A 25,384-nucleotide genomic window follows, 5' to 3' on the forward strand; every position below is an offset into this window, starting at 1 on the left:
CAGCATCTTTTCTAAACATTTCCTGGTCCGATTTGCTTAATTCCATCAAATTTTCATTAACATGAAAACCATAACATCCATCTTCAAGCCTTTTATTTAAGGTTTCTAAAATGGCATAAAATTCTGCAAGTTGCGTTGTTCTATTTTCGAGTTGTAAACTTGTTGTTGTAAACAAATTCATACAGTTATGCTTGAAATGTACATAAAAAAGAGAAGTGAATCCTCTAGATTCAAAACCCCCTAAAGACCATTTTGTTCATAATTTATTTATACCCACATATTGCTTGCTAAGAATGAATTCTAATTATTTATGTAGTTTTAATTCGAAAAGTAACTAAATTTAAAGAAGAAGGTTCGTTAAAAGTCACTGTTAGGTTGAGAATTCTCTCTATTTGGAACCAATTACTGTCAAAATTCTTCAATTTGTGAAAGTGGATATAGGGGATTTTTAATCTATAGGATTCAAGTGACCCTTCATGTTTTTCGTCCACCCCACTTACATCATCATCATAATCATCATCATCATCATCATCAGTCATGCAGGTTATAGTCCCAGAAGAACTGTTACGGTCCACAAAAGTTTTCAGCCCATCTCTTCATTGGACATTCAGTCGATCTCCTGCCTCTAGGTTGGTAATGCAGGATTGCATAAGGGGTTCTAGTCGTAGACATATGCCTCACATGCTGATGTTAGTTATCTTGATACTGACATGTCTGCTAATATAGAGTTCATTTCAAGTTCCTTTAAGATGTCTTCATTTCTTTCATGGTTCCACTTAGTGCTCTCTCTCTCTCTCTCTCTCTCTCCCCCTCTCCCTCTCCCTCTCTCTCTCTTTTTATTTTAATTTTTAAGAATTTGCAGTAAAAGTTAACTTGCACTGACATTTTACTGAGCCACAGTATCGCCTGGATTCTTTCTGTTGATGACGTAGGCCACGTTTTATCTCTTTTTCCGTCAATACACAGTCTGTTACTATCATTGGACCTGATCTACCTTTCTTCTTTTGGTTTAGGAGAAATTTACGATCTTCTTCAGTGGTGATGATTTGAGGGGCAGTTTAATATAGAAGAGATCATCTAGTTTTCCCAGAAATACCTGCTCTCATTGTTGTTGAAGTTGAGATCTGCGTTTAGAACTCTTTTGTAGCACTTCCACTCTTTATAGTCTAAAGTTTATACAATGCCTTCCAGTTTTTCGACATTGTGTTGAAACTTTCTTGTAGGAATTTGTGCTTTCTCCCAAAACACTTCCACTTCTTTCATAACCAGATATGCACTAGAACGTAAGTTCGGTTTTACTTTACGTAATATATTGTAGAACGACACTTTTGAAACCTGGCCACTACAAGGCAATTTTGCATATACTGTTTGTCTCTCGTTGTCTCCTAAGAGAAACAACGAATCAGACTTTATTGTTTTCATGTTCTATTGTTTTTAAATCATAAATCCTAAATCGTCTCAATCTCCATTACCATCTCAGCAGTACAGCAGTGTAACTACGCAATAAATATTTGCCACAATCGGCACTTGGCAGGTAGGCGTCTCCCACTCAAAGCTATGCGACATACGTTCTCTCCATCTAATCTCACTCTTCCAGTCGAATAAACAGAAAATCTCTATGTAACGTTTTTTTTTTTTTTTTTTAGAATCCAGATAATTTGTCACCCAATCACACACACACACACACACACACACACTACAAACAACCCTAATGGCGAAGTGTATCAACATCGGTTAAAAACGCAGTAATCGTAGATTATGAAACGACGGTTAAACAGTAACAGTGGTTAAAATGTAATTTGTGTGCACCATTCATAATCGCCGATTACTTAAACATGGCTAGCTGACACCTCATTTAACCAGAGTAAAGTCTATGATGGTACACTGTTTCTACAAAATGACTAAAGGAAAGCATCCATACCACTACAAAGATAATAGTCAACGTCTAAAAATGACTGCGCTCACTCCGTTCTACATCGAAATGAACGTGTCCTACATTTTCGCTTTGCATTTGTTTGCCTTTGGGCGCTGTTATACTTGCGAGTTGCATTTCCTTGCTGTTAGGTTAAAGTCGTACAAAACAGAAAATTGAATGCAAAAATGATTATATCCCAATGTGTGGTTGAAGTGTCGCTAGACTTAATTACTAGAATTTAAATATATTATATAAACAGATGAGATATCTATAAAGGAAAAGGATGCAGATGATTAGTAGGAATGTGTATACGATCCAGGACCCCATTTACACGAGGGAACTGTTCATTATCCTATGATCCATCCATAACCTCTCTTTGTTCAGCCAGTGACATAGAGAAAGAGACATTCGAGTACTGCCTCTTAAAATACAGAAAATAACAGTTACATAGAATCGTAATATAAGCAGCCGAACCATAGGAGAAATATGACTTTCTGTGTTATTTCAAGTGGTCCATTTGTAGATTTTGATAAACGAAATCCCTCCTGAAATTTTCTGTCACTTAATTCCTCCTAAGAATTCTCTCTTTCCATTAAAGAACCTTCACGCTCACGCTCTATCAAGTAATTCAAGTACTGTATTATAATAATAATAATAATAATAATAATAATCGTCTTCGAAATAAACGTCTGTGGCTCTGGCCGCCATTTTGCTTTATTTGCTCTACTAATCAATGGTTATCTCCTTTAACTGCTCGAATATAGCCGGTTAGAGATTACTGTGGTTAACCTCCTATTTAAATCGTAACCGAGGTCGATCCACTGTAAAAATGCTTAACCAGAGGTTAGGTGACAATTTTAACCGGTGTTTACACTAACCGACGTTGATACACGTGGGCATAAGTCGTAAATTCAACCTCTAATAAAACTCTCTATTCAGGAAATGTGTGCTGCCATAAGACTTCATACTTCACACGATTTTTACTTGTACTATATGTAATAACTTTAAGAGGTGTCCCAAAGAAAATTCGGAAGTTCAGAATTAAGGGGAGAGGATGGTATTTTTTCGTGAAAAATGAGTAAATTTTCAAAAAACAAAAAATTCTTTAAAATTCTCTGTGATATGTGTGGAATGCATAGCGTGACATTTTGTGGGTATTTGTGCCCTTATCGGATGTTGAGTCGCCATTTTTAAACTTTCTGCGTTATGGATTTTTAAATCACTCGCCCACTTTTATTGTTGTTTCCGGTAAATTAAATTTTAAAAAAAATTTCTTTAAAATTCCCTTTGATATGTGTGGAATTCATTGCATAACATTTTGTGGGTATTTGTGCCCTTATCGGATGTTGAGACGTCATTTTTAAACTTCCTGCACTGTGCATTTTTAAATCACACGCCCGCTTTTATCAGTTTCCAGTAACTTCATTTTTTTGCTACATTGCCAGACAAAAATGGATATAATTTCTGAAATGATAAAGATACATGCATGAAATTTAGAACACACATTCTTTAGACTATTAGGAAACTTTTTTCTGTAACAGAATTTTGTTAATTGATTTCATTTTAAAAATATGTCCGTTTGTTTGCAAGAAAGGAATTCAGAAAATTGTTATTAAATTTTAATTGTTTATTTCACAAACGTCTAGGGACTAATATCGAAATTCTGTTACAGACAGTTCATAGAACATGCTTTTGCAAATACATTGCAAAAAATTGTTTGAATCTATCATTAAAAATGGTTTAGATATATCGGTTTTAGTACAATCCTGCATTGGATATATTTTTTTCAAATTTGGGCCCCCAAATAATTTTTTTTTTCAAAATATCTTTATTTGGTTGAGTTACCACAGCTATGAGCTCTCTACATACAAAAAATTAATATTTTACACAAAATAGGAAAAAAGTTAAAAAAAATACCATCCTCTATCCTTAAGAACCACCGTAAATTGCCCAGTATATCGGTAAACAATGTCTTCTAAAATTGCATAACATTATAAAACTGGCAACTACCTATTCACGCCGCTCTGCAACCTAACCGACTTGTAATTTTAAAATCTTAGAAATTCCAGAGCCATTGCCTCAAATTGTTATATCATGTCATAACAGAATCAAAAAAGGCAAAATAATCACTTTTAAGATAATATTTATGTTCCACAGATCTTAAATGTCTCAACAAATGAATAACTCTTGACAATCTATAACAAACAGCGTGTATATGATGTTGCCATGTCAGTTTAGAGTCAATATGCATGTCTAATAATTTTACATGTCACATTGACATAGTTCCAATATCATTTTTAAGTGCAGGTCTAAACCGTATTCTCTGAGGCTAATCAGGAAAACCATTTATTACTTCTTTACTGTGTTAACATTAGGAAATTATAAAGTTAATCAGTGATTATATAAGTGCTAAAAGTGTCTATAGAACAATGGAGGAAAATAACCATTCAGTTGCTTCAGAGAAGGAATTAGACATGGCCCTGCTTAAAATATTCATATTATCGTCTGTTAAATAAAGGATGGCATCATCAGCAAAAAGTATTGGATGGCAACTGACATTAGATGGAAGGTCATTATTCATTACGGTATCAACACAGGCTCTTGTGGAGAACCAGTAACAACAGAGATAAATTGGAATAATCACCATTAATGTAGACAGAGTGTTTACGATTAGATAAGCAAGATGTTGGTAGCTGCAAATCCCATAGTACAAATTATTGAACGATTTCAGAAGGCTATATTTTCACAAATATTGAACATAAATACACGATTTTACCACCATTTGAAACAGGGAAGTTTGAAGTTTTACACTACCCTCAGATGCACTCGAGTGAGCCCCACATGTAATAAGGCAGACGTCCAGGCGTTGATCCCATTCTTGCCAAACCCTCTCAAGCATGCCTTGTGTGACGTTCCTGATTGTTGTGTTAATCTGGAAGTGGAGGTATGTAAACATTGTCCTGTGAAATCCGGTGAACAGGGTGGCCATGTGCAGAAGGTGTTATCTGCGTCCGTTGCACGACCAATCCATTGATCTGGCAGGTGTTGATTTAGTTTCTCCGGACTTCCTTATGCCAATATGAAAGGTCTCTGTCTTGTTCGAAAATGAATCCCTGTTACTCCTCATCTGTGAGTTGTGGCATTAGTGAATTTTCCTAAATCAACAACTACCAGGTCGATGGATTGGTCGTGCAACGGACACAGACAGCATCTTCTGCACATGGCCACTCTGTTCACCGGATTTCACAGTGTGATTTCTTTCTGTGGGGTTTCGTCAAGGACAATATTTACATACCTCCACTTCCAGCGACGTTGAATGAATTGAGAAGACACATTAACACAGCATTCAGAAACAATGTCACACAAGACATGCTTGAGAAGGTTTGGCCATATTAAATGTAGACTGCATCTAAGGTCAGTATAAAACTTCAAACTTCCCTCTTTCAAATGGTGGTAAGGTTATGTATTTGTGTTCAATATTGGTGAAAATATAGCCTTCTGAAATCGTCCAATAATTTTAACCATGGTGTATTTTAATTTAGAGATGACAGTATCATGAGCAGGCCTCGATCTAGGGTCACCGAATCACCAGATTGAAGTTTGCAACGCACAGAGTGTAAATGACGTCATGACCTGTGGGGTGGGGTGGCACTGCGAAAATATAGTTGGTTTCGTAACAAAGTGCATTACCGTCTTTCTTATTGCTGCTTGGCTTGGGTCCGTGCGATCACCATACGTACTTGGGATTCTGTGAGTAAACAATTATATTTTATCTTATTTAATTAATTTATTTATATAATTATTTCTGTTTCCATATTTGTGTTAATGTTAATTTCGCTGTTTTATAATTCATAGTAGTGAGGAACGTGTTGAAAATTAAAAGCACCAAATATTCTTTTCAGAACGAATTTATAGAGAAGTTTGTAAAGGAATATTTTCTATTTAAAGGAAAAAACACTGCATTTTGAAAATTATGCAAAAAAGATTTGAAGACGCATAGAAGTAGATTGTTTTAAAAAACAATGTAGTAGCAAAAGGTACGTGGAAAATATTAAATTACACAGTCAGGACAGACCTTCAACATCAAAATAAGACATAGAAAGTCAAATTATTATTTTAGATCGTTGAAACATGCATAGTATAATGTAAATTGAAACTTGTAATGTTAGGCAATTCTTTTCTGTTCTAGAAATGCACTGTATATATCATAATATCTGTAAAGGTGAACATTTATTTTGTGCCCTGCTGTGATTTAATGTTTACATGTTGAGACAAGAAGTAACTGCGCATTTCATCTCCCATTATCCTCGATCTACACAACACAATCGTCTGTGCGTTCGTAAATGCATTTTGGTACCCTGGACTGAGGTCTGAACATGAGGTATACAATCGTACACCTTGAAGAGGTCACACAATATGGTCAAAGTATTGCTGTGATCTTCAAAGCCTGGAATAATTGATCCTACAAAATCTTCAAGAGCACTAACCATGGATAAACCTCTTCTGAAACTATTGCTGGCATTTAGTAAACAAAGAATTAGACCAAAGTAGGACCAAAAAATTAATAAACTTTACATAATGAATTAGATTCAAAATTCTGAGCCAGTTCGATAATTTTTTTTTTTTTTAATTTAATAATACTGATCGGTCAGTAATTCTCTGGCATGGAGTCACCTTTCTTGGAAACAGGTACCTACGGTATAATTTTATAGTACATTATGCAACGAGCCTATAATGATAGTAATTAAGAAGCGAGTATGGATGTTTATGAAACGAGCGCAAGCAAGTTTCATAATTGTCATACGAGCTTCTTAATTACCATTATAGGCGAGTTTCATACGACTTTTTATGCTCGACCATATTTCTAACTTGAAATTATTCATTTTATTTGTATCTAACTGACCTTGAGCAATACCTCGTAAATTGTGAGATGTGCGCAGACGCGAAAGTATTGATTTTTTCCGAGGAACAGATGTCCACATTGACCTTGATAGCCTATTAAAACCTACAGAGTAAACTATATATTATTGAAATTAAATTAGACATTGAAAAACAAGATGACAAATTGAATTTATTTGAACATTATTTACAATTAACGCTAATTATTATAGTAAAATAACATAACCTTCTGCGACAGTATTGGATTTCCAGCCTCTGTGACTTTTCGCTAATTCTCTTTCGATTGCATATCTGAGAATAATCGATACTTGCGGTTTTATAACGGTATAAAGCTGACTTGTCATTGGCTGAACCCCATGTAAGCTGACTTGACATTGGCTGAACACCTGTACTTTAATGAGTAGGTGTACTTTAATGACATGCATTAAAGGACTGCTACCAGGTGTATAATTACTACATTTCGGCATGGTCGAGCATAAACAATTTTAAGAACTTGAGGACACTTGTTTACCTATACAGTGTGTTAAGGATAGAATTATGCTACTGGAAAATCCTTAGTTCTATCATGTTTTAATGGATTAACATCGTCAACACATAATCACAGGAGACATGTTTACATTTGAAATTCATAGCTGATTTAGAATGGTTAGCTGCAAGATTCAAAGCTTTTACCCAAATTCAGACATGTTTCCTTTACAGAATTAATAAAACATTGATTAAGTTAAATTTAACTTATCACAATCAGATTTGTTGCTTCTTAAAGAATTAATCACATTGCAAGCCACTTTACATTTGTTATTACATTTGTTAATATATGCGGCATTATAACAGAGTTTGGTTTGATGTATTTGTTCTCTATATTTCTTACATTAACGTTTACATTATAATATAAACACCAATCCTTTATACTATTTAAATTTTCATTAGGCCTATCACAGCCTAACTTGAGATTCTTTCTTGATCTCTGAGGATATTTATAATATTTAACAATTTTAGAAGAAAAACAGTAATCAAAATCAATGATAAAAATAGACATAAAAGTATAAAAATTACATGTTTTATTTTATTCAAAAGGATTGCTTATCTGTTTCTTTCGCGAGTATTTTGTGAAAAAAAAAATGTTTTCAAAGACTAATTTCGTTTATATCAATAGATTTCGTGACATTTCGCGGTTAAATGTCATTCATTTTCTAGTCTACATTCGTGAGATTTATGTTTTTCTTTACGAAGACAATTGAAGAATGTGATCGCAAAACTTGCTTAGTCCACTTGACCAGTTTTATGATTTTTACATATATATGGTTATGTTTGAGCCCTGTATCATATTTTAAGCGTGTTTTCTTCCAAAACAACGCCAATTCTTGTGTAAAAGTTTGTGTTATTGTGCATGTCACTTGAAAACTCACTCAGTGGATAAAAAAAACTAGCCTAGTCCTTTCATAAAAATGGACTTATTTTGTTTTGGAATCACTCTCTTAAGTTTTCAATTATTTCGTTAATACCAAAAATCACATCCCTCCCTATGACCTATACATTTTGCATTCCAAAACTGCAATTGTACAGTGTATTTAAGGTAAAGGTTAATGTAAAATTATATATATATATATATATATATATATATATATATATATATATATATATATTTTTTTTTTTTCAAAATATTTGAACCCCAAGGAAATTGGCGACGAGCCACAAATGAACTAGACCCACAACATACCGACACTGAAGTGCAGATATATCCACTTAACTTAATATACCGGTTATGTAATTCAATGAAGGGTGCACTAATGTTCAGATATACAAACTGCCTTCATTTAAAACAATCACAAATTCATTCGCTTTATTATTTAAGGATTGAACATTAATACTGGTACCGGTACTAAAGATAGTTAGGCACTCACAACCAGGTTTACACTTTTCGTCTAACCGTCGTCGTCTTTCTTGTGCATATAAAAAAACCCTGGAACACCTGCATTCTTGGGCCATAAATTCCGCTTCAAGGCCGTATCGGTAGTCAGATAACCTTAAAAATGTTAACCTTGAATGGGAGTATGATTCGGGATGTTTAGAATCCAATTTTCCGCAGGATACTTCTCGAAAACAAGGCTTAAGGAAATCAATTATGTCCTCGGTTTTTGTGTCAGGGTCCAGTCTATAAACATGCAAAGAAACTAATTTAGGAACACTTTTAATTTTGGAATTGGCTTCTGCATTAATTTTGCTTCCAATAATGTGTTTATTTGTTATGTATATTTTATTATTAATTATTGCTGATTTTATGTTGCATTGTTTTTTTGACTCTGTTTATAGGTATGAATAGTAACATTATTCAACACGAACACATTGTTGCTCGCACATCGTGTATTTTAAATGTAAACATCAGGATTACCAACTCAGGAATTTTAAAGTCATAGCCAAGCCAATGTATAATATCGAGAAAATGCTAATATTATTTATTATTGACACGCAACCTTAAGAATACTCACTAATATTGAGTAATATTCCCAATACAAACATTAGGTGACTCAACATACTCTGATTAGGACACGGGACAATTGTAATAGAGTAGAGACGATCCCTACAAAATCGGGATGGGTGGCAACCCTGTCAAGGAAGACGGAAATTTTTCTTGTATTATATCTAAATATTAAATTGAGTTAGGCCTATTGCATCTCATTTGATAATAATGCAAGCTGATCCTGTTTCAGATATAAAAGTGGGCAGAATCATCTCACCGAATTCATTGGTGTGGAGCCATCGAAGAAGAGGAAACGCAGAACGTCGTTCACGCCTCAGGCTCTGGAGCTGCTCAATGCGCATTTTGAGCGGAACACGCATCCCTCAGGTAGGCACATCACAAATGTGTTGACTTTTGTTCATGTCATAATATTGTTGATTCTTTTGGTGAAACATTCTTTGGTAAGTGTATGTATGAATGCTTCGAACAGTTTTATATAAGTGCCACTAGTGTACAAGCATACCATTATTATTATTTTTTTTTATTCTTTACAAATTATAATTTGTTTCGGCGTTATTCGTTTCATGATATGATATATATTTACGTCACAACATTTCTTTACATGTAATGGTGTACCTCACGCTACCATTAGCACATTATTACATTAACACCTTCTTTGCAGTACACGTCTACACAAATACTGCAATTTACACTAACTACCTTCTTATTACTCGGTGTAACCTTCCATTCAATACTAATCCTAATATTAGCCCTTTCTGGCCGTGTCTCAAAGCTACATTTTCAGCTGAATTGAACTAGATTGTTGACTAAATAGCCAGATGTGACCTCAGAAGTTACGATCCAAAGCTACGTAGTGAATAGCAAATGCTTGCTTGATTATACAAATCTGGCTTTCAGGTAGTAGCTCCCTGTAAAGCAGGTTTGAATAATTTCAAGGAAAAATTGTTCCGGAGCCGGGTATCGATCCCGGGACCCTTCGCTTAGCGCGCGAACGCTCTACCGACTGAGCTACCCCAGGAACTATACACGACACCGTCACAATCTTTCCTTTGTATCCACACGACTCAAATGAGCTGACAAGATGCCAGAACTGAACTGTGAGTGCACACAAATACTGTGTGACTTAAATTGTGGCTTTCTGTTAACGTACCTCCAGCTTGCTGGATTGTTGACTTGTACACTAAACAAACATGGATACCTCATTAGCAGCTGGGGGTTATGAAATCTGAAGATGCTTTGGAAATAAAATGTGAGTTCAATGCAGAACAACACGTTAACTTGGAACACTGACAATGTTGGTATCTGCGTTACATTTTTTTTAATATTGTAATATTTCAGGCCCTTATCTTTTCCACATATATTTCGATTGTTGATAGCTAAACGTAATTTTCATAGATATCTTTTGAACATCTTTTACAATTTTACATCTTTATACGTTTCTTTTCAGTTTATAAACCTGAGAATCAAGTTTCTACAACTGTTTACTGGAAAACTGTTTATAAACACAGGTTTAGAATTTCCAAAAAATAACAGCTGATAACTCGTAATGAAAATGCATTAGGACACTGCCTTCTTAATTTAGTGTTATACCGTAATGTCATGGCTTTCAGAAAAATAGTCCATGAAGAAGGCCATGGTTCCAGCATGCAAGTTCAAAGCCCTCTAGTGTGTAGTTTACAAGTCAGCTAGTTGCTGGTTATTAGCATGTAGTGTAGACTGGAGCTTTGAGATACGGCCTAAGTGTCCTCTCTAATATTATATAGCTACTACTTTCAACTTTGTTTTTTTCCTAACTAATGTTCACTAAAATCTTAATTTCACTTCTTCCTTTTTATTACCTTTATGTTGTTGTTGTTGTTATCTAATGCCAGGCGTTTGACAATAAAGTCATTTGACCTCTTGCACTCCAATATTTTTCAAAGATATTATCATGGTCAGCCAGATTTTGAGGTGTTCCGAATCCATTTCTTGGTTTGAGTTGCACAATGGGCAGTTAGGAGACTGATATATTCCAATTCTATGCAGGTATTTGGCCAAACAGTCATAGCCTGTTGCCAATCTAAATATAGAATTCTATTAAAGATGTGGTGATAACGATCCTTAGAAAAATCTATTTTAAGGTCTTCCATACTTTAAAAAAAAAATGAATCTACCATTTCTGAACATTTCACAAGTTCGTTTGCTATAGATACTTGGGAAATTTTCATGTCGGGCTTGCAACAAAAATCTGGCTCCTTAAGTTTAACCAAAAGAGCTGAACGGTGAAGGGCAGTATCAGGCTCGTTTCCTCTGCCTTGCAGCTCATAAAGTAACTCTTCTTTCTGCAACAAATGCCATGCGACCAGGTCCACAGCCATCATGAAACAAATCAAATTAACAATAATATACCATAAAAAATGAGCCAATCAAAACCACACCACTATTTGCTCTAGCTATCAATCTGTTAGGCCCAGTTATGGATAATTAATTTACTTACTTACTTACAAATGCCTTTAAGGAACCTGGAGGTTCATTGCCGCCCTCACATAAGCCCACCATTGGTCCCTATCCTGTGCAAGACCAATCCAGTCTCCATCATCATATCCCACCTCCCTCAAATCCATTTTAATATTCTCCCATCTACGTCTTGGCCTCCCCAAAGGTCTTTTTTCCTCCAGGCCTCCCAACTAACACTCTATATGCATTTCTGGATTCGCCCATACATGCTACATGCCCTGCCCATCTCAAATGTCTGGATTTAATGTTCCTAATTATGTCAGGTGAAGAATACAATGCGTGCGTGCGTTGTGTAACTTTCTCCATTCTCCTGTAACTTCATCCCTCTTAGCTCCAAATATTTTCCTAAGAACCTTATTCTCAAACACCCTTAATCTCTGTTCCTCTCTCAAAGTGAGAGTCCAAGTTTCACAACCATACAGAACAACCGGTAATATAACTGTTTTATAAATTCTAACTTTCAGATTTTTTGACAGCAGACTAGATGACAAAAGCTTCTCAACCGAATAATAACACGCATTTCCCATATTTATTCTGCGTTTAATTTCCTCGCAAGTATCATTTATATTTGTTACTGTTGCTCTAAGATATTTGAATTTTTCCACCTCTTCGAAGGATAAATCTCCAATTTTTATGTTTCCATTTTGTACAATATTCTGGTCACGAGACATAATCATATACTTTGTCTTTTCGGGATTTACTTCCAACCCTATCGCTTTACTTGCTTCAAGTAAAATTTTCGTGTTACGGATAATTAACACTTATGAGAAAATAAGCACCTAGGATCTACAGTGGGAAGGTTATGATTGTCTCTTAATAAAGAATTACCTTTAATTATTTCTTTATTAATGACAATAACATAAGAAAGAAACAATAAATGTATATATAACAGTAGTAGTGACAAATAAATCTTTAAATTGACTATAACAATATATATACGTAGCAACACAGTGACCTTTAAGGTAAGTTAGCAATAGACGTCTGCAGTAAAAACGGTTCATCCAATGACATCCCTAAATTTTAATAATCGTAAAATACCAACAGAATAAATGCAGCAAAGTCAGAAAGACCGGGAGGAACTAGGGATAATAGCTATCCAAATCCTGAGCTGGGACAACCAGCATAATAACAGAGAAATCCCGTAAGCCAACTTGACTTAGGAATATAAGTCACGCTATCAATTGTGTCGTAATAGTGCGGCCCCATAGATTGGTGTGTCGTAAGTAAACGAATCACAAGGTTCACTCAAATGTTCCATGTAACAAAATTCAACTGGGTTGAACACACAGAAAGGCGTAGAAACTATTTGAAGCGAAAATGCAATTAGCGCATGAAAAGCCCAGGCGTGGAGACTTGAGGATTCACAGAGAAGACTACGCTGCCAGCTGTACACCATATCGAATCCTTTCAGCTCCAAGCCGCTGTATGTAGTCCAAGATTTCCTAGCCAACACTCGGCTCAATACCTGTGAGGCAGCCGCCCGTTGAACAGCTCGCTGCGTCCTCCAAGACCGCTCGCAATAGACTGCCCAGCTCACGGAGCTCTGACTGAGGACCTCGGTCGATGGCCGGGGAAAATACGTTAGAGATTTGAAACGACGAATCAGGGTGACCCTCTCAAACCCAAGAGAGAAAGCAAATATTACTATGACAAGCCAAAATGATAAGTATTGCTCTGTATAGAAGTGATGGAGGAAAAGATTGACATGTTACGCAAGACAATGCCTTCAATAGTTAAAGTGAACAAACCTTTAAAAACCATCTAGCGAGAATTAATATAAACTGTGTTGGGTAGGATGTTGGGAGGAACAAAGAGACTAGACCGTGGTTTGCAGCACCACAGCCTACATCGTCGATATGATATCATGGCAATAGAAAATGATAATGATAATAATAATAATGAATGAGAATAAATGCGCACAAATGTGCATAAGGTGACTTAATTAGTCTGAGCAAAACTTATTAAGCGATGAACGTCTTTCAGTGCACTTTTCGACGTGGTATCGCTCACACGGGTTCTTGCACAATTCACACACGCAATCTGGGTTCGGCTCATGGAAACTCTTCATGCTGCATACCTTGCGTAATAATAATAATAATAATAATAATAATAATAATAATAATAAACGTAATTTATTGTTATTCTATGTTAAGTAGGCTACTAGAGGTTTTTTAAAGAAATTTTTATAACTGCACAAATCATTATCAAAATTACCAGAGTGACATCGATTATTATTATTATTATTATTATTATTATTATTATTATTATTATTATTATTATTTAGTATTAGATCGCACTCATTAGACAAAATGTCAGACTCTAGAAATAATAATAATAACAGCAACAGCAGTTATAGATATGAACTGTTTTTAAAAAATGGAGTGGCTAGTGAGCTTGTTAACAACAACGGTCAGGGTTGCCAGCTTGGTCATTTAGTATCTGTAGAGAGTTTAATTTTTGAAGGTGATTCTGACTGAGTACTTCGCTGGTACATTCAGCCATGCCAAGAAATGTCAAGAAGAAGCTGGCACAACAGAGATAAGGAGCTGCTCACGGTCGACGGTTCGAGTCCACTCGGCCTGATGATTGGTTAGGTTGTTTCCCAGTTGTTCCAACTGTATGACGAATGTCAGGTAATTCAATGCGAATCCTTGGTGTCATCTCGCTGCCATCATGCTAGGTAACCTCGCTTTTGATACAGAGTCTTTAAATAACCAATTGAATCTTATTGTATGCTTTAAATATGTTGTTGTTGTTTTCTAATGCCAGGCGTTTGACAATAAAGTCATTTGACCTCTTGCACTCCAATATTTTTCAAAGATATTATCATGGCCAGCCACTGAAGCAAAGATTTTGAGGTGTTCCGAATCCATTTCTTGGTTTGCGTTGCACAATGGGCAGTTAGGGGACTGATATATTCCAATTCTATGCAGGTGTTTGGCCAAACAATCATGGCCTGTTGCCAATCTAAATGCAGCTACAGACGATTTTCGTGGTAAATCGGGAATTAACTGTGGATTTTGATGCAGAGAGTTCCATTTTTTCCCTTGGGATTGAGTTATCAAATTTTGTTTGTTGAAGTCTAAGTATGTTAAATCTTTTCACAGAGTAATACGTAGATTTAGTAACAGGTCTGTAAGTAGCGGTGCTGCCCTTCTTTGCTAAAGCATCCGCATTCTCGTTTCCCAGGATTCCACAATGGGATGGTATCCATTGGAATGCAATTCTTTTATTGAGTGTTATTAGTTGAGAGAGCATTTTAGTTATTTCTGCTGTTTGAGATGAAGGTGTGTGTTTAGAGACTATTGATAGAATAGCTGCTTTGGAGTCTGACAATATAACTGCATTCTTAAATTTATTGATGTGGCATAGAAGATTCCTGATACTTTCACTTATTGCAATGCTTTCACCATCAAAACTTGTTGTTCCATATCCAAGAGATCTATAAAGTGAGAAGAGACAGCACGTAACACCTGCACCGGCACCTTGTTCTCTGGAGATCAAGGATCCGTCGGTGTATAAGTGAAGCCAGTTTTGTGGAGGGTACCTAATATTAATTGTCTCTAAAGACAATTGTTTCAGTATTTCAGTGTTTACTTCTGATTTCAGTATTTCTTCTGTTAAATTTAGATTATATTCTATATTTAATAGAGTTAAAGGGTTTGGTTTAATTTGTAAGTTTTCTTTTAAATTCGGGATATTGATTTTCTGTTTTAATTCTTGAAGAATGGATATGAAACTTTTTTGAGTTTTCAATCTACAGAGAGGACTGTATGCTTTAAATATTAAGTTCAGGTGAGTTGTTCGTTATGGTGTGCAGAGTGTTCAAGGAAAGGTGCACCACGTCCATGCTGTGTACAGGATATTGGAAAAAGACTTTGTTAACTTGCAAAGGACACAAAGTCATATGAATTATTAGCTAAATAAACTAGAAGAATATAAGTGAACAAACAAGAGTTCGACTGGATTCGAGGTGGAAGTGAACTGTGCATGCCAGCCAACTTTCGTGTCGTTGACATCCACTTTTTTTCCTGTCGTTCTGAATTGTTATTGCACTCTTGACAAGTGAACCCGTTACGTCATAGAGATTATAATGAGGTTTAATTTCACAGGTACAGAAATCACAGCTCTGGCACATCAGCTCGGCTACGAGAGGGAAGTGATACGAATCTGGTTCTGCAACAAGAGACAAGCTCTCAAGAACACTGTTCGGATGATGTCCAAGGGCGTAGCCTAGTGTCTAGGAACCCTGTTGTGTGGAAGTGAAGGAAGTGACAGCCGTAAAGTGACATATCTTTAACAGAAGTGTTACCGGATACAAGGCAGTCAGTCTATCTGTGACAGTGTGTGAACTAATTGCACTTAAGTTGCATGTAATGACAGGATTGCGAATTGAAGGTTTTTTTCCACAATTGGTGACAGTTCTATTGCAGTGTGATGTACTTCACATGCAGTTCTAACCTCACGTGACTGTGCTACCAGCCAGGTCTTGCGAAATATGTCGAAACTACAAACATCTCGAGCTTGCATAATACTGAAACGTTATTCTGCAGTTTTTATGTCGCACCAATTCACTGTGATTCTTATTGCTGTACCTTGACAAGAAGAGATGGTTTTTAAGTGTATGCACTTTCACGAACACTTGCAACTAATATTTAAGTATATTTGAATAATGAAATTACATACAATTGGGAGAGCTTGTTCTTAACAATTAACAAGCAAGGGACATAACAGAAATACAATTTTAAGATTTTTATGCTCGAACATGCCGAAATGTAGTAATTATACACCTGGTAGCAGCCCTTTAATGGACCTCATTAAAGTACACCTATTCATTAAAGTTCAGGTGTTCCACCAATCAGAAAATACCATTGTAGCAATATGAAAGCGCAAGTATCGATTATTCTCGGATATGCAATCGAAAGACAACAATAAATCAATAAGTCACCTATATTTGAAATAAAGTCAGTTCTGTTACTATAATAATTAGCGTTAATTGTAAATAATATTCAAATAAATTCAATTTGTCATCTCGTTTTTCAATGTCAAGGTCAATGTCGACATTTGTTTCTCGGAAAAAATCAATACTTTCGCGTCTGCGCACATCTCACAATTTACGAGGTATTGCACAAGGTCAGTTCCACTCCTCAGTCAGATAAGAATAACATGAATACTTATGAATAATTTCAAGTTAGAAATATGGTCGAGCATAAAAAGTCGTATGAAACTTGACTATAATGGTAATTAAGACGCTCATATGAAAATTATGAAACTTGCTTGTGCTCGTTTCATAAACATACTCGCGTCTTAATTACTACCATTATAGGCTCGTTGCATATTAAACTACAGGTGTATTAAGAAAAAAGGAATTATTACACAGGTCAAGTAATATTCTTGTTATTAATTTCTCTGACGTATACTGCCAGATTGCTACAAAATCATAACATTTGAATAGTCACAAACAGTTTAAGTCCCCATTGCAGTGAATTTGTGGGTTGGAATTAACAGGATTTTTTGTAAAAGAAAAAAGTACAGTAATTATGTAGTGAAACTTGTATAAAATTGAAATGTGCCACTCTACCACGTATGTCAGACGACTTGCACATACTGTCACAGATGTCTCCTTTTGGACTTTTGAAATATCTCATTTCAAAGAGATGATCAGATTTCAGTTGTGTGGGATACGAGAGGACTTTCGAAGTCAGACATCGTTAATTTTTTTGGAATGATATCGATGGTGATATGCGTCTTCACATTGCTGTTGAAAGTTTCGGAGCATATCAAATAATCATCGGATAATTTTCTTTCAATATAGAGACAACTTTTAACGTCAAATTTTAGTTGTAAGAGGATTGGATTTATAATTGTTTTCAATGCTCTAATACAACGTTGTCTGTTGTAAATTGTCTTAACTTAACGGACATTTTTATCTCAATTTTATGACTTTCCTTGTACCAGTTCACAAGTTCATTAAAAGACAGTGTGGTGTGGGCTGTGGACCAGAAGTATATTTTTGATTAGAGACTGTCGTAATGTGCTGCACTCTTATGTCGTGCATTTAAGTGGCCAAAGAAGAACACTGGAGTCACAGATTTGTCACTGCAGCAAATGTAAGACGGTTTATCTGCCACTCCGATTTCAGCTATTAAAGTGACAAACTCTTTATATAAGGTATATTAGGTACCTTCACAATGAAACTAAAGTTCCTATTTGAATTTTTATAAGTGAAATGAAGTACATGTAATTATTAAGAGTACCTATAAATGTATATATAAATATATATAAATATATATATATTTCATAAGCAGGTCATAATTTTCTGCAATAGACATTGTAGAATATAGTGTGATGTATGTAAGATATAAAATTTTAAGTTAAAAATATATGTGTACCAGTAAATAAATGTGTTTAGAAAAATTATATGTCCTGAAAATAAAAGCTGTTTAAAGTATTTATGAATTTCATATTTTTTTATTGTGGTAGTTAATTTAGAGTAAGAAGAGCTGCAAAAATCACCTACAACATACGAAAAAGGGACAGATTACAAAAAATAGTTTCCAACTGTACCTTTCACATGGAAAATGTTAAATGTTATGTTTTATTTAACGACACTCACAACTGCAGAGGTTATATCAGAGTCGCCGGATGTGCCGGAATTTTGTCCCGCAGGAGTTCTTTTACATGCCAGTAAATCTACTGACATGAGCCTGTCGCATTTAAGCACACTTAAATGCCATCAACCTGACCCAGGATCGAACCCACAACCTTGGGCATAGAAGGCCAGCGCTACACCAACTCGCCAACCAGGCCGACTCGCATGAAGATGCTGGTGGACCAACCAAGGACATCTTCATTAAATTCAGCGTAACAGCACACAGAACTGTTCATCATGACTGAGATGAGAGATTAAATCTTTACGCAGAATTAAATTCTACAAATATCCCAGTTCTTATAAATACTCTGTCATAGGCCTACATTACCATGGAGTTTCTTTCCATGGTCCCGTGTTCGACCCAAGGAACATGGCTAAATGTGGCTGGCATTGGTTAACCCATGATTACTTGTGTGTTGTTAGATGGTACCTAACATCTGATATTTTTTTTATAAATCATAAAATTCATTATGTATTACTTTTTTATGGTTTTAATTGTATCATCTAATAAACAAAACATAGGCTTAAAATAATAATAATATTAAACTGCCCCCATTGAGGGTAGCCCTTATGGACTCAGTATATCCTCAAAAAAATTATTATACATATGTAAACATAGATATTAAATTTAAAAAAAGGGAAACAAAGAAAAGGGCGTGAAAAATTACAGTTGCTATTAATGTGGCACCATGTGATTAATTAGGATTTGGCAGGATTTTTTTAACACAATTATCACAATGTCATCCCTCAGAGATGTTGGCAGAGCAAGCTGCCATCGAAATTCTTCGAAAAAAAGCTGGTATAGTCCCTCGAGCACCTATGAGCAAGCCGAATACCTCAACGTGAATTAAGGCATATTTCAGCTTGAAATAATTGACTGTAGGCTCATAGATCGACTTCTTCTCAAGGTGGACCTCGGCTGACTGATGACATCCTACTTCAAAACGTATCGTGGGGTCCACAATGATGCCCTGTTTAGTGTCAGCATTGTACGCTAAAATATCTACTCGTCTCGTTGACCCATTTTCAGCTAGACAGGAGATTTCTTCTTCTACTATCCAGCCCTTATTTCTTAATGCGGCAGCAATTTTGGATCTTATAAGATGATGCCTAGAGTTCCTCAAGAGCAATCCCTGTTCACAGAATCCCAAGACGTGTGCTAAAGTTTCAATCTCCGGGCAGCCATGTCTGCACCGGGTACCGTTGAGAGATCCGTTGTTCAGTAATAAAGTGAACACAATAAAATTCTGTACTGATCCACCAGCACACTTTGTTGGACATATGAAAGCAGACACTTTCGAAAAAGTCGCTGAATAACCTGTGTAGCATTAAAAAAAGAAGTGAAGGTTATAATTTATTTCTGTTTTAGTCTTGATTACAAGCAAATCTCTGAATAACATTCAGATTTAGACTCCCTTAACAATTATTTAAGTGATTAACGACACTTGGTAATGATTTTTAATGAAAATAGTAATTACCCACAATTCTGTTTGGATTTAGGTAATTGATAACATCGAAGTATATTATGTTTGATCAAGCCAAGATCTTCAACAGACAAACCATTACTGGGACCAGGTAATCAATGATAGATAAATAGATAGATAGATAGATAGACAGACAGACAGACACACAGACAGATAGATTTATTCGTTCCATAATATTCTTACATTTGCTTTAGAGCATAGAATAAAGAACATGTCCAATTCTTATGTTTAAGAATAAAATGCAATAGGCCTACATATAAAATGCAAATATGAAATATGTACAGAATTAATACCTTAATAACAATAATATTTTATACAATGTAATATGTTTACCATTTAATAGTATTATAATATTTACACAGTACTGTGAAATGTCAAGAATTCATCCACAGAATAGAAAGTGTGAGATATTAAGTAATTTTTAGTTTTATCTTAAATAATGCAGGGTTTTGGCTATGATTCTTAATGTCTTCAGGAAGACTATTGAACAATTTTATCGCCATGTAACGTACTCCCCTTTGATAGCATGATAAATTTGATGAAGGCATATGAAAATCATTCTTTCTGCGGGTATTTATACTATGTATGGCTGAGTTAGTTGGAAAATTTTCTTTATTACACAAGAGGAAATTTATTGTGGAGTATATGTATTGATTTGTTAAGGTTAGAATCTCTAATTTAAAAAAAAAATAATCTACAAGATTCTCTAGCCTTTGCTCCAACTATTATTCTAATGGCTCTTTTTTGTAGTAAGAATATATTTTTGTGCGAGATCGTGCGTATTTGCTTGTTTTCCGCACAGAACCAATACGCGGTAAGTGTGAAATACCACATTCAGTATTCCCAACGTAACACACATAACAATTTCCCTCTTCTTACCGCTTTAAGCGCCATATTCATTTTACTGCTTTAGACTTTTAACATATTATTTTTAGACACGTTTAACATAGTAATAATTATAAATTGGAAACTTACCACTGCAATTTCACCTAAATTGCACTGTTAATTATTGTTTTTAAATATTTGCAAAAATTAAGTAAACTCTGCAACACCACAAAAGTTACTGCATTTGTAATGCAAGTAACATTAAGAAAGCCGTGAAAAAATCAACAAGATTCCAGATGCCGATGTTATTACTGCAATATGTTATATAAATAATATTGTTAAAATATTAAAATGAAAAATAAATCATTACATAACCTTACCGTTTCTTTTAAGTTCGCATTTATAGACTGGGGGAAAATAAAGACAGACGTATATCACGGCAAACATTTTATAGCAACAATTTGAAGATAGATATTTTTGTTTTTAAAAGTTGCCGTCATTGAATAGAAACCAAGATGGAGATTTCATTGCAACTAATTAGAAATTCCTCTTTCAGGTATGTAATAAACGATCTTCGCACAAAATAATGTACGATACACGAGCGGTATGTTTGTTTTCATGTTCTCGGAAAAAAAAAAAGCTCAACTACGTTTCGCTTTTTCAATCTTTTCCTCGAACATGAAAACATCAACATACCGCTCTTGTAACGCATATTACTATTACTATCTGCAGAATTTCCCCAAAATATTATTCCGTAGGACATAATGGAATGAAAATAGGCAAAATATATTGTCTTTAAGATACTGCTGTTTAGAAATTGTTGTAACGACCTAATTGCGAAGCATGCTGAGCTAAGTTTGGGGGTTATTTCTTTGATATGATTTTTCCAATTTATTGTATTATTAATATGCAAACCAAGAAATCTGGTTGTTGATGTTTCTAGTAGAGGTATATTGTTGATAGTTGTGTCCAATGTTTCAGAGATTAAATTTGAAGTGGTTTTAAATTGAATTATGTTAATTTTATTAATCTTTAATGCTAGTTTATTGGTTGTAAACTAGTCATAGAAGCAAGAGAGATTTAACTGGAGAAGAAAAACTTCAACAGGGACCGTGGATTACGACTGAGTCAGGTATGAACCCCTGCCTTGAACCAACTTAAACCTTATGGTCACATGTCCTTGGAAAAAGGGAAGTCACGGACTGAGTCTGGCGACCACTTCAACTGGTGGTGCCAATGCCAGAATCCCAGCAATATCACCGACTTCGCAAAATATTTCTCGTCCTGTGATTGGTCGGCCCCTTCGCCAGTCTTGTAACATACGACATACACTGCAATATGTTGTTATTTTCTAATGCTAGGCGTTTGACAATAAAGTCATTTGACCTCTTGCACTCCAATATTTTTCAAAGATATTATCATGGTCAGCCACTAAAGCACAGATTTTGAGGTGTTCCGAATCCATTTCTTGGTTTGAGTTGCACAATGGGCAGTTAGGGGACTGATATATTCCAATTCTATGCAGGTGTTTGGCCAAACAATCATGGCCTGTTGCCAATCTAAATGCAGCTACAGACGATTTTCGTGGTAAATCGAGAATTAACTGTGGATTTTGATGCAGAGAGTTCCATTTTTTCCCTTGAGATTGTGTTATCAAATTTTGTTTGTTGAAGTCTAAGTATGTAGATTTAATAAATCTCTTCACAGAGTAATACGTAGATTTAGTAACAGGTCTGTAAGTAGCAGTGCTGCCCTTCTTTGCTAAAGCATCCTCATTCTCGTTTCCCAGGATTCCACAATGGGATGGTATCCATTGGAATACAATTCTTTTATAGAGTGATATTAATTGAGAGAGAATTTTAGTTATTTCTGCCATGTGAGATGAAGGTGTGTGTTTAGAGACTATTGATAGAATAGCTGCTTTGGAGTCTGACAATATAACTACATTCTTAAATTTATTGATGTGAAATAGAAGATTCCTGAGACTTTCACTTATTGCAATGATTTCTCCATCAAAACTTGTTGTTCCATATCCAAGAGATCTATAAAGTGAGAAGAGACAGCACGTGACACCTGCACCGGCACCTTGTTCTCTGGAGATCAAGGATCCGTCGGTGTATAAATGAAGCCAGTTTTGTGGAGGGTATCTAATATTAATTGTCTCTAAAGACAATTTATTGTTTCATCATTTCCGTGTTTACTTCTGATTTTGTGTATTTCTTCTGTTAAATTTAGATTATATTCTATATTTAATAGAGTTAAAGGGTTTGGTTTAATTTGTAAGTTTTCTTTTAAATTCGGGATATTGATTTTCTGTTTTAATTCTCGAACCATGGGTATGAAACTTTTTTGAGTTTGCAATCTACAGAGAGGACTGTATGAATGCCAATTGTTTCCTGGTAATCTGATAAGTTTTTCATATTGAATCAGTGCTTTTTCTTCTATTGTCATTTTGATGCTTGTTAATATTAGTGAGGAATCTCATAGAATCTATTGGAGTTGTTTTGATTCCACCAGTAATGAGTCTGAGAGCTTGGTTTTGAACATATTCTATGTCGTTTATGAAAGGTGAAGTAATTAAAATTTCTCCGCAGTATGTCAGCACTGGCTGTATAAACATTTTGTATGTAGTGTTCAAAGTATTCCTACAGCATCCCCATTTCTTTCCTACTAGTCTTTTTAGAAGGGAGAATCTTTTACGAGCTTTTTCAGAAATGTATTTCAAATGGTTGCTCAATGTTAACTTACTATCGAAAATAACTCCAAGATATTTGGATTCATAAGTCCTAGGAAGGTGTTGGCAATATAGAAAGACACGACGACTTTCTGGTCACGATCAACAGTAACCTGAAGATGGCTGCAGAGTTAGTAGCTGAAAGCTTGGAAAAGATCAACGACTTATTTTGGCTAATAGCCTGCAAAACCGTTATTGCAAACCAGCTCCGAGAAGGCCTCAAATCATTGCAGTACCTGCGGTAAGTGAAGGAAATGTTCACTCATTAGTTGTGTGATCTGTATAGCACTGGAGCTTTGCTTGAATGAATTATTGCGTAACAGGAACTGCCCACACTACCCATTATCTCCTGGCTTAGTTGCCTCATAAGTGGTGCCTTCTTGGTATCACCCTTGGCGGTTGGGAAATGGCAAACTAGAAATTACACAGCCATTGTGGAGCATCCAGGATTAAGGGTTGTGAGAGCGCTGTTTGAAATTGTACTTGAGGGATGATTCAATACAAAAAGTATCAAGGCAGCAATTACTTACTTACTGGGTTTTAAGGAACCCTGCGGTTCATTGCCGCCCTCACATAAGCCCGCCATTGGTCCCTATCCTGAGCAAGATTAATCCAGTCTATCATCATATCCCACCTCCCTCAAATCCATTTTAATATTATCCTCCCATCTATGCCTCGGCCTCCCTAAAGGTCTTTTTCTCTCCAGCCTCCCAACTAACACTCTAACTAACACCCTATATACATTTCTGGATTCGCCCATACGTGCTACATGCCCTGCCCATCTCAAACGTCTGGATTTAATGTTCCTAATTATGTCAGGTGAAGAATACAATGCGTGCAGTTCTGTGTTGTGTAACTTTCTCCATTCTCCTGTAACTTCATCCCTCTTAGCCCCAAATATTTTCCTAAGCACCTTATTCTCAAACACCCTTAATCTCTGTTCCTCTCTCAAAGTGAGAGTCCAAGTTTCACAACCATAAAGAACAACCGGTAATATAACTGTTTTATAAATTCTAACTTTCAGATTTTTTGACAGCAGACTGGATGATAAAAGCTTCTCAACCGAATAATAACAGACATTTCCCATATTTATTCTGCGTTTAATTTCCTCCCGAGTGTCATTTATATTTGTTAGCAATTAGAACTATATATTCATGCACATCTTTTTAAATGGGTGGTGACAGTAAAATAAATTATAATCACCCAAAATTATGACATTTAAATGTTTTTTTTTCCAAATCTATTAATGCAACATTTTTATTTTTTATTCGAATTGTATTACACTATTAAGAATAACATTAAGTCTGATATTCTATTCTATTTTTTTACAAAACGAAGCACATTCTGCACCAGAAAGTTAATTCCTTCTTCGAAACAACAGAAATTTTTCCAACCTTGTCTCTTTCATTGTGTTCCTCAGGTAAGTCCGAACTTGAAAATGTTCTTCAGGTGTGCGACTGAGACAGACTAAAATCAAGAGATCTTCAAAATCATATAGAAACACTTAACAGTTAGGCTGAAATCTATTCTCTTCCCTGATCATGATGTCTACTGGGGTCTACTGGGATCTGCTTAGAAATTCTTTCTTTCGGTATCCTTTCCGTACGTTCCAACAATTTTTCCCGTTGCCATTAAATCTCTTGTTTTTGAGATCTAGTTGCAGTTTTCCTGTAGTATGCATTTGTTTCAATGTGATCTTCACAGTTCTCCAATTTGCATTTTGAAAAAAAAAAATTGTATAATAAAATAAAACATAAAATTAATTTATATATTGAAGAGTTTCTCAAAACTAATACAAAAGACATATTTTAGTAATATTGTCTAAATTATTTCAACATATAAGTAAATTGCAATTTACATTGTGAATTTATTTATTTTATGCTCGGCCATGCCGAAATGT

At 35.2% G+C, this 25,384-nt stretch overlaps 1 protein-coding gene and 1 non-coding gene across 5 annotated transcripts in view; one reads left to right on the plus strand and one right to left on the minus strand.

Annotated features, from left to right (window-relative positions):
• The window catches only part of pdm3 (pou domain motif 3), a 1,106,201-nt gene extending 1,089,646 nt beyond the window's left edge, over positions 1-16,555 (plus strand). For all 4 annotated transcript variants that reach the window (XM_069842807.1, XM_069842806.1, XM_069842809.1 and 1 more), the window contains 2 exons: positions 9,523-9,659; positions 15,902-16,555. In XM_069842807.1, coding sequence (XP_069698908.1) covers positions 9,523-9,659; positions 15,902-16,026 — 262 coding nt within the window. In that variant the 3' untranslated portion in view covers positions 16,027-16,555. The remainder of the gene's footprint in view (positions 1-9,522; positions 9,660-15,901) is intronic.
• On the minus strand, positions 10,239-10,312 carry TRNAS-GCU (transfer RNA serine (anticodon GCU)). The gene has a single exon. It is a non-coding gene; the product is annotated as a tRNA-Ser (tRNA).
• Positions 16,556-25,384: the final 8,829 nt, after the last annotated feature.

This window comes from Periplaneta americana, chromosome 13 (assembly GCF_040183065.1).
Source record: "Periplaneta americana isolate PAMFEO1 chromosome 13, P.americana_PAMFEO1_priV1, whole genome shotgun sequence".
Taxonomy (NCBI): Eukaryota; Metazoa; Arthropoda; class Insecta; order Blattodea; family Blattidae; genus Periplaneta; species Periplaneta americana.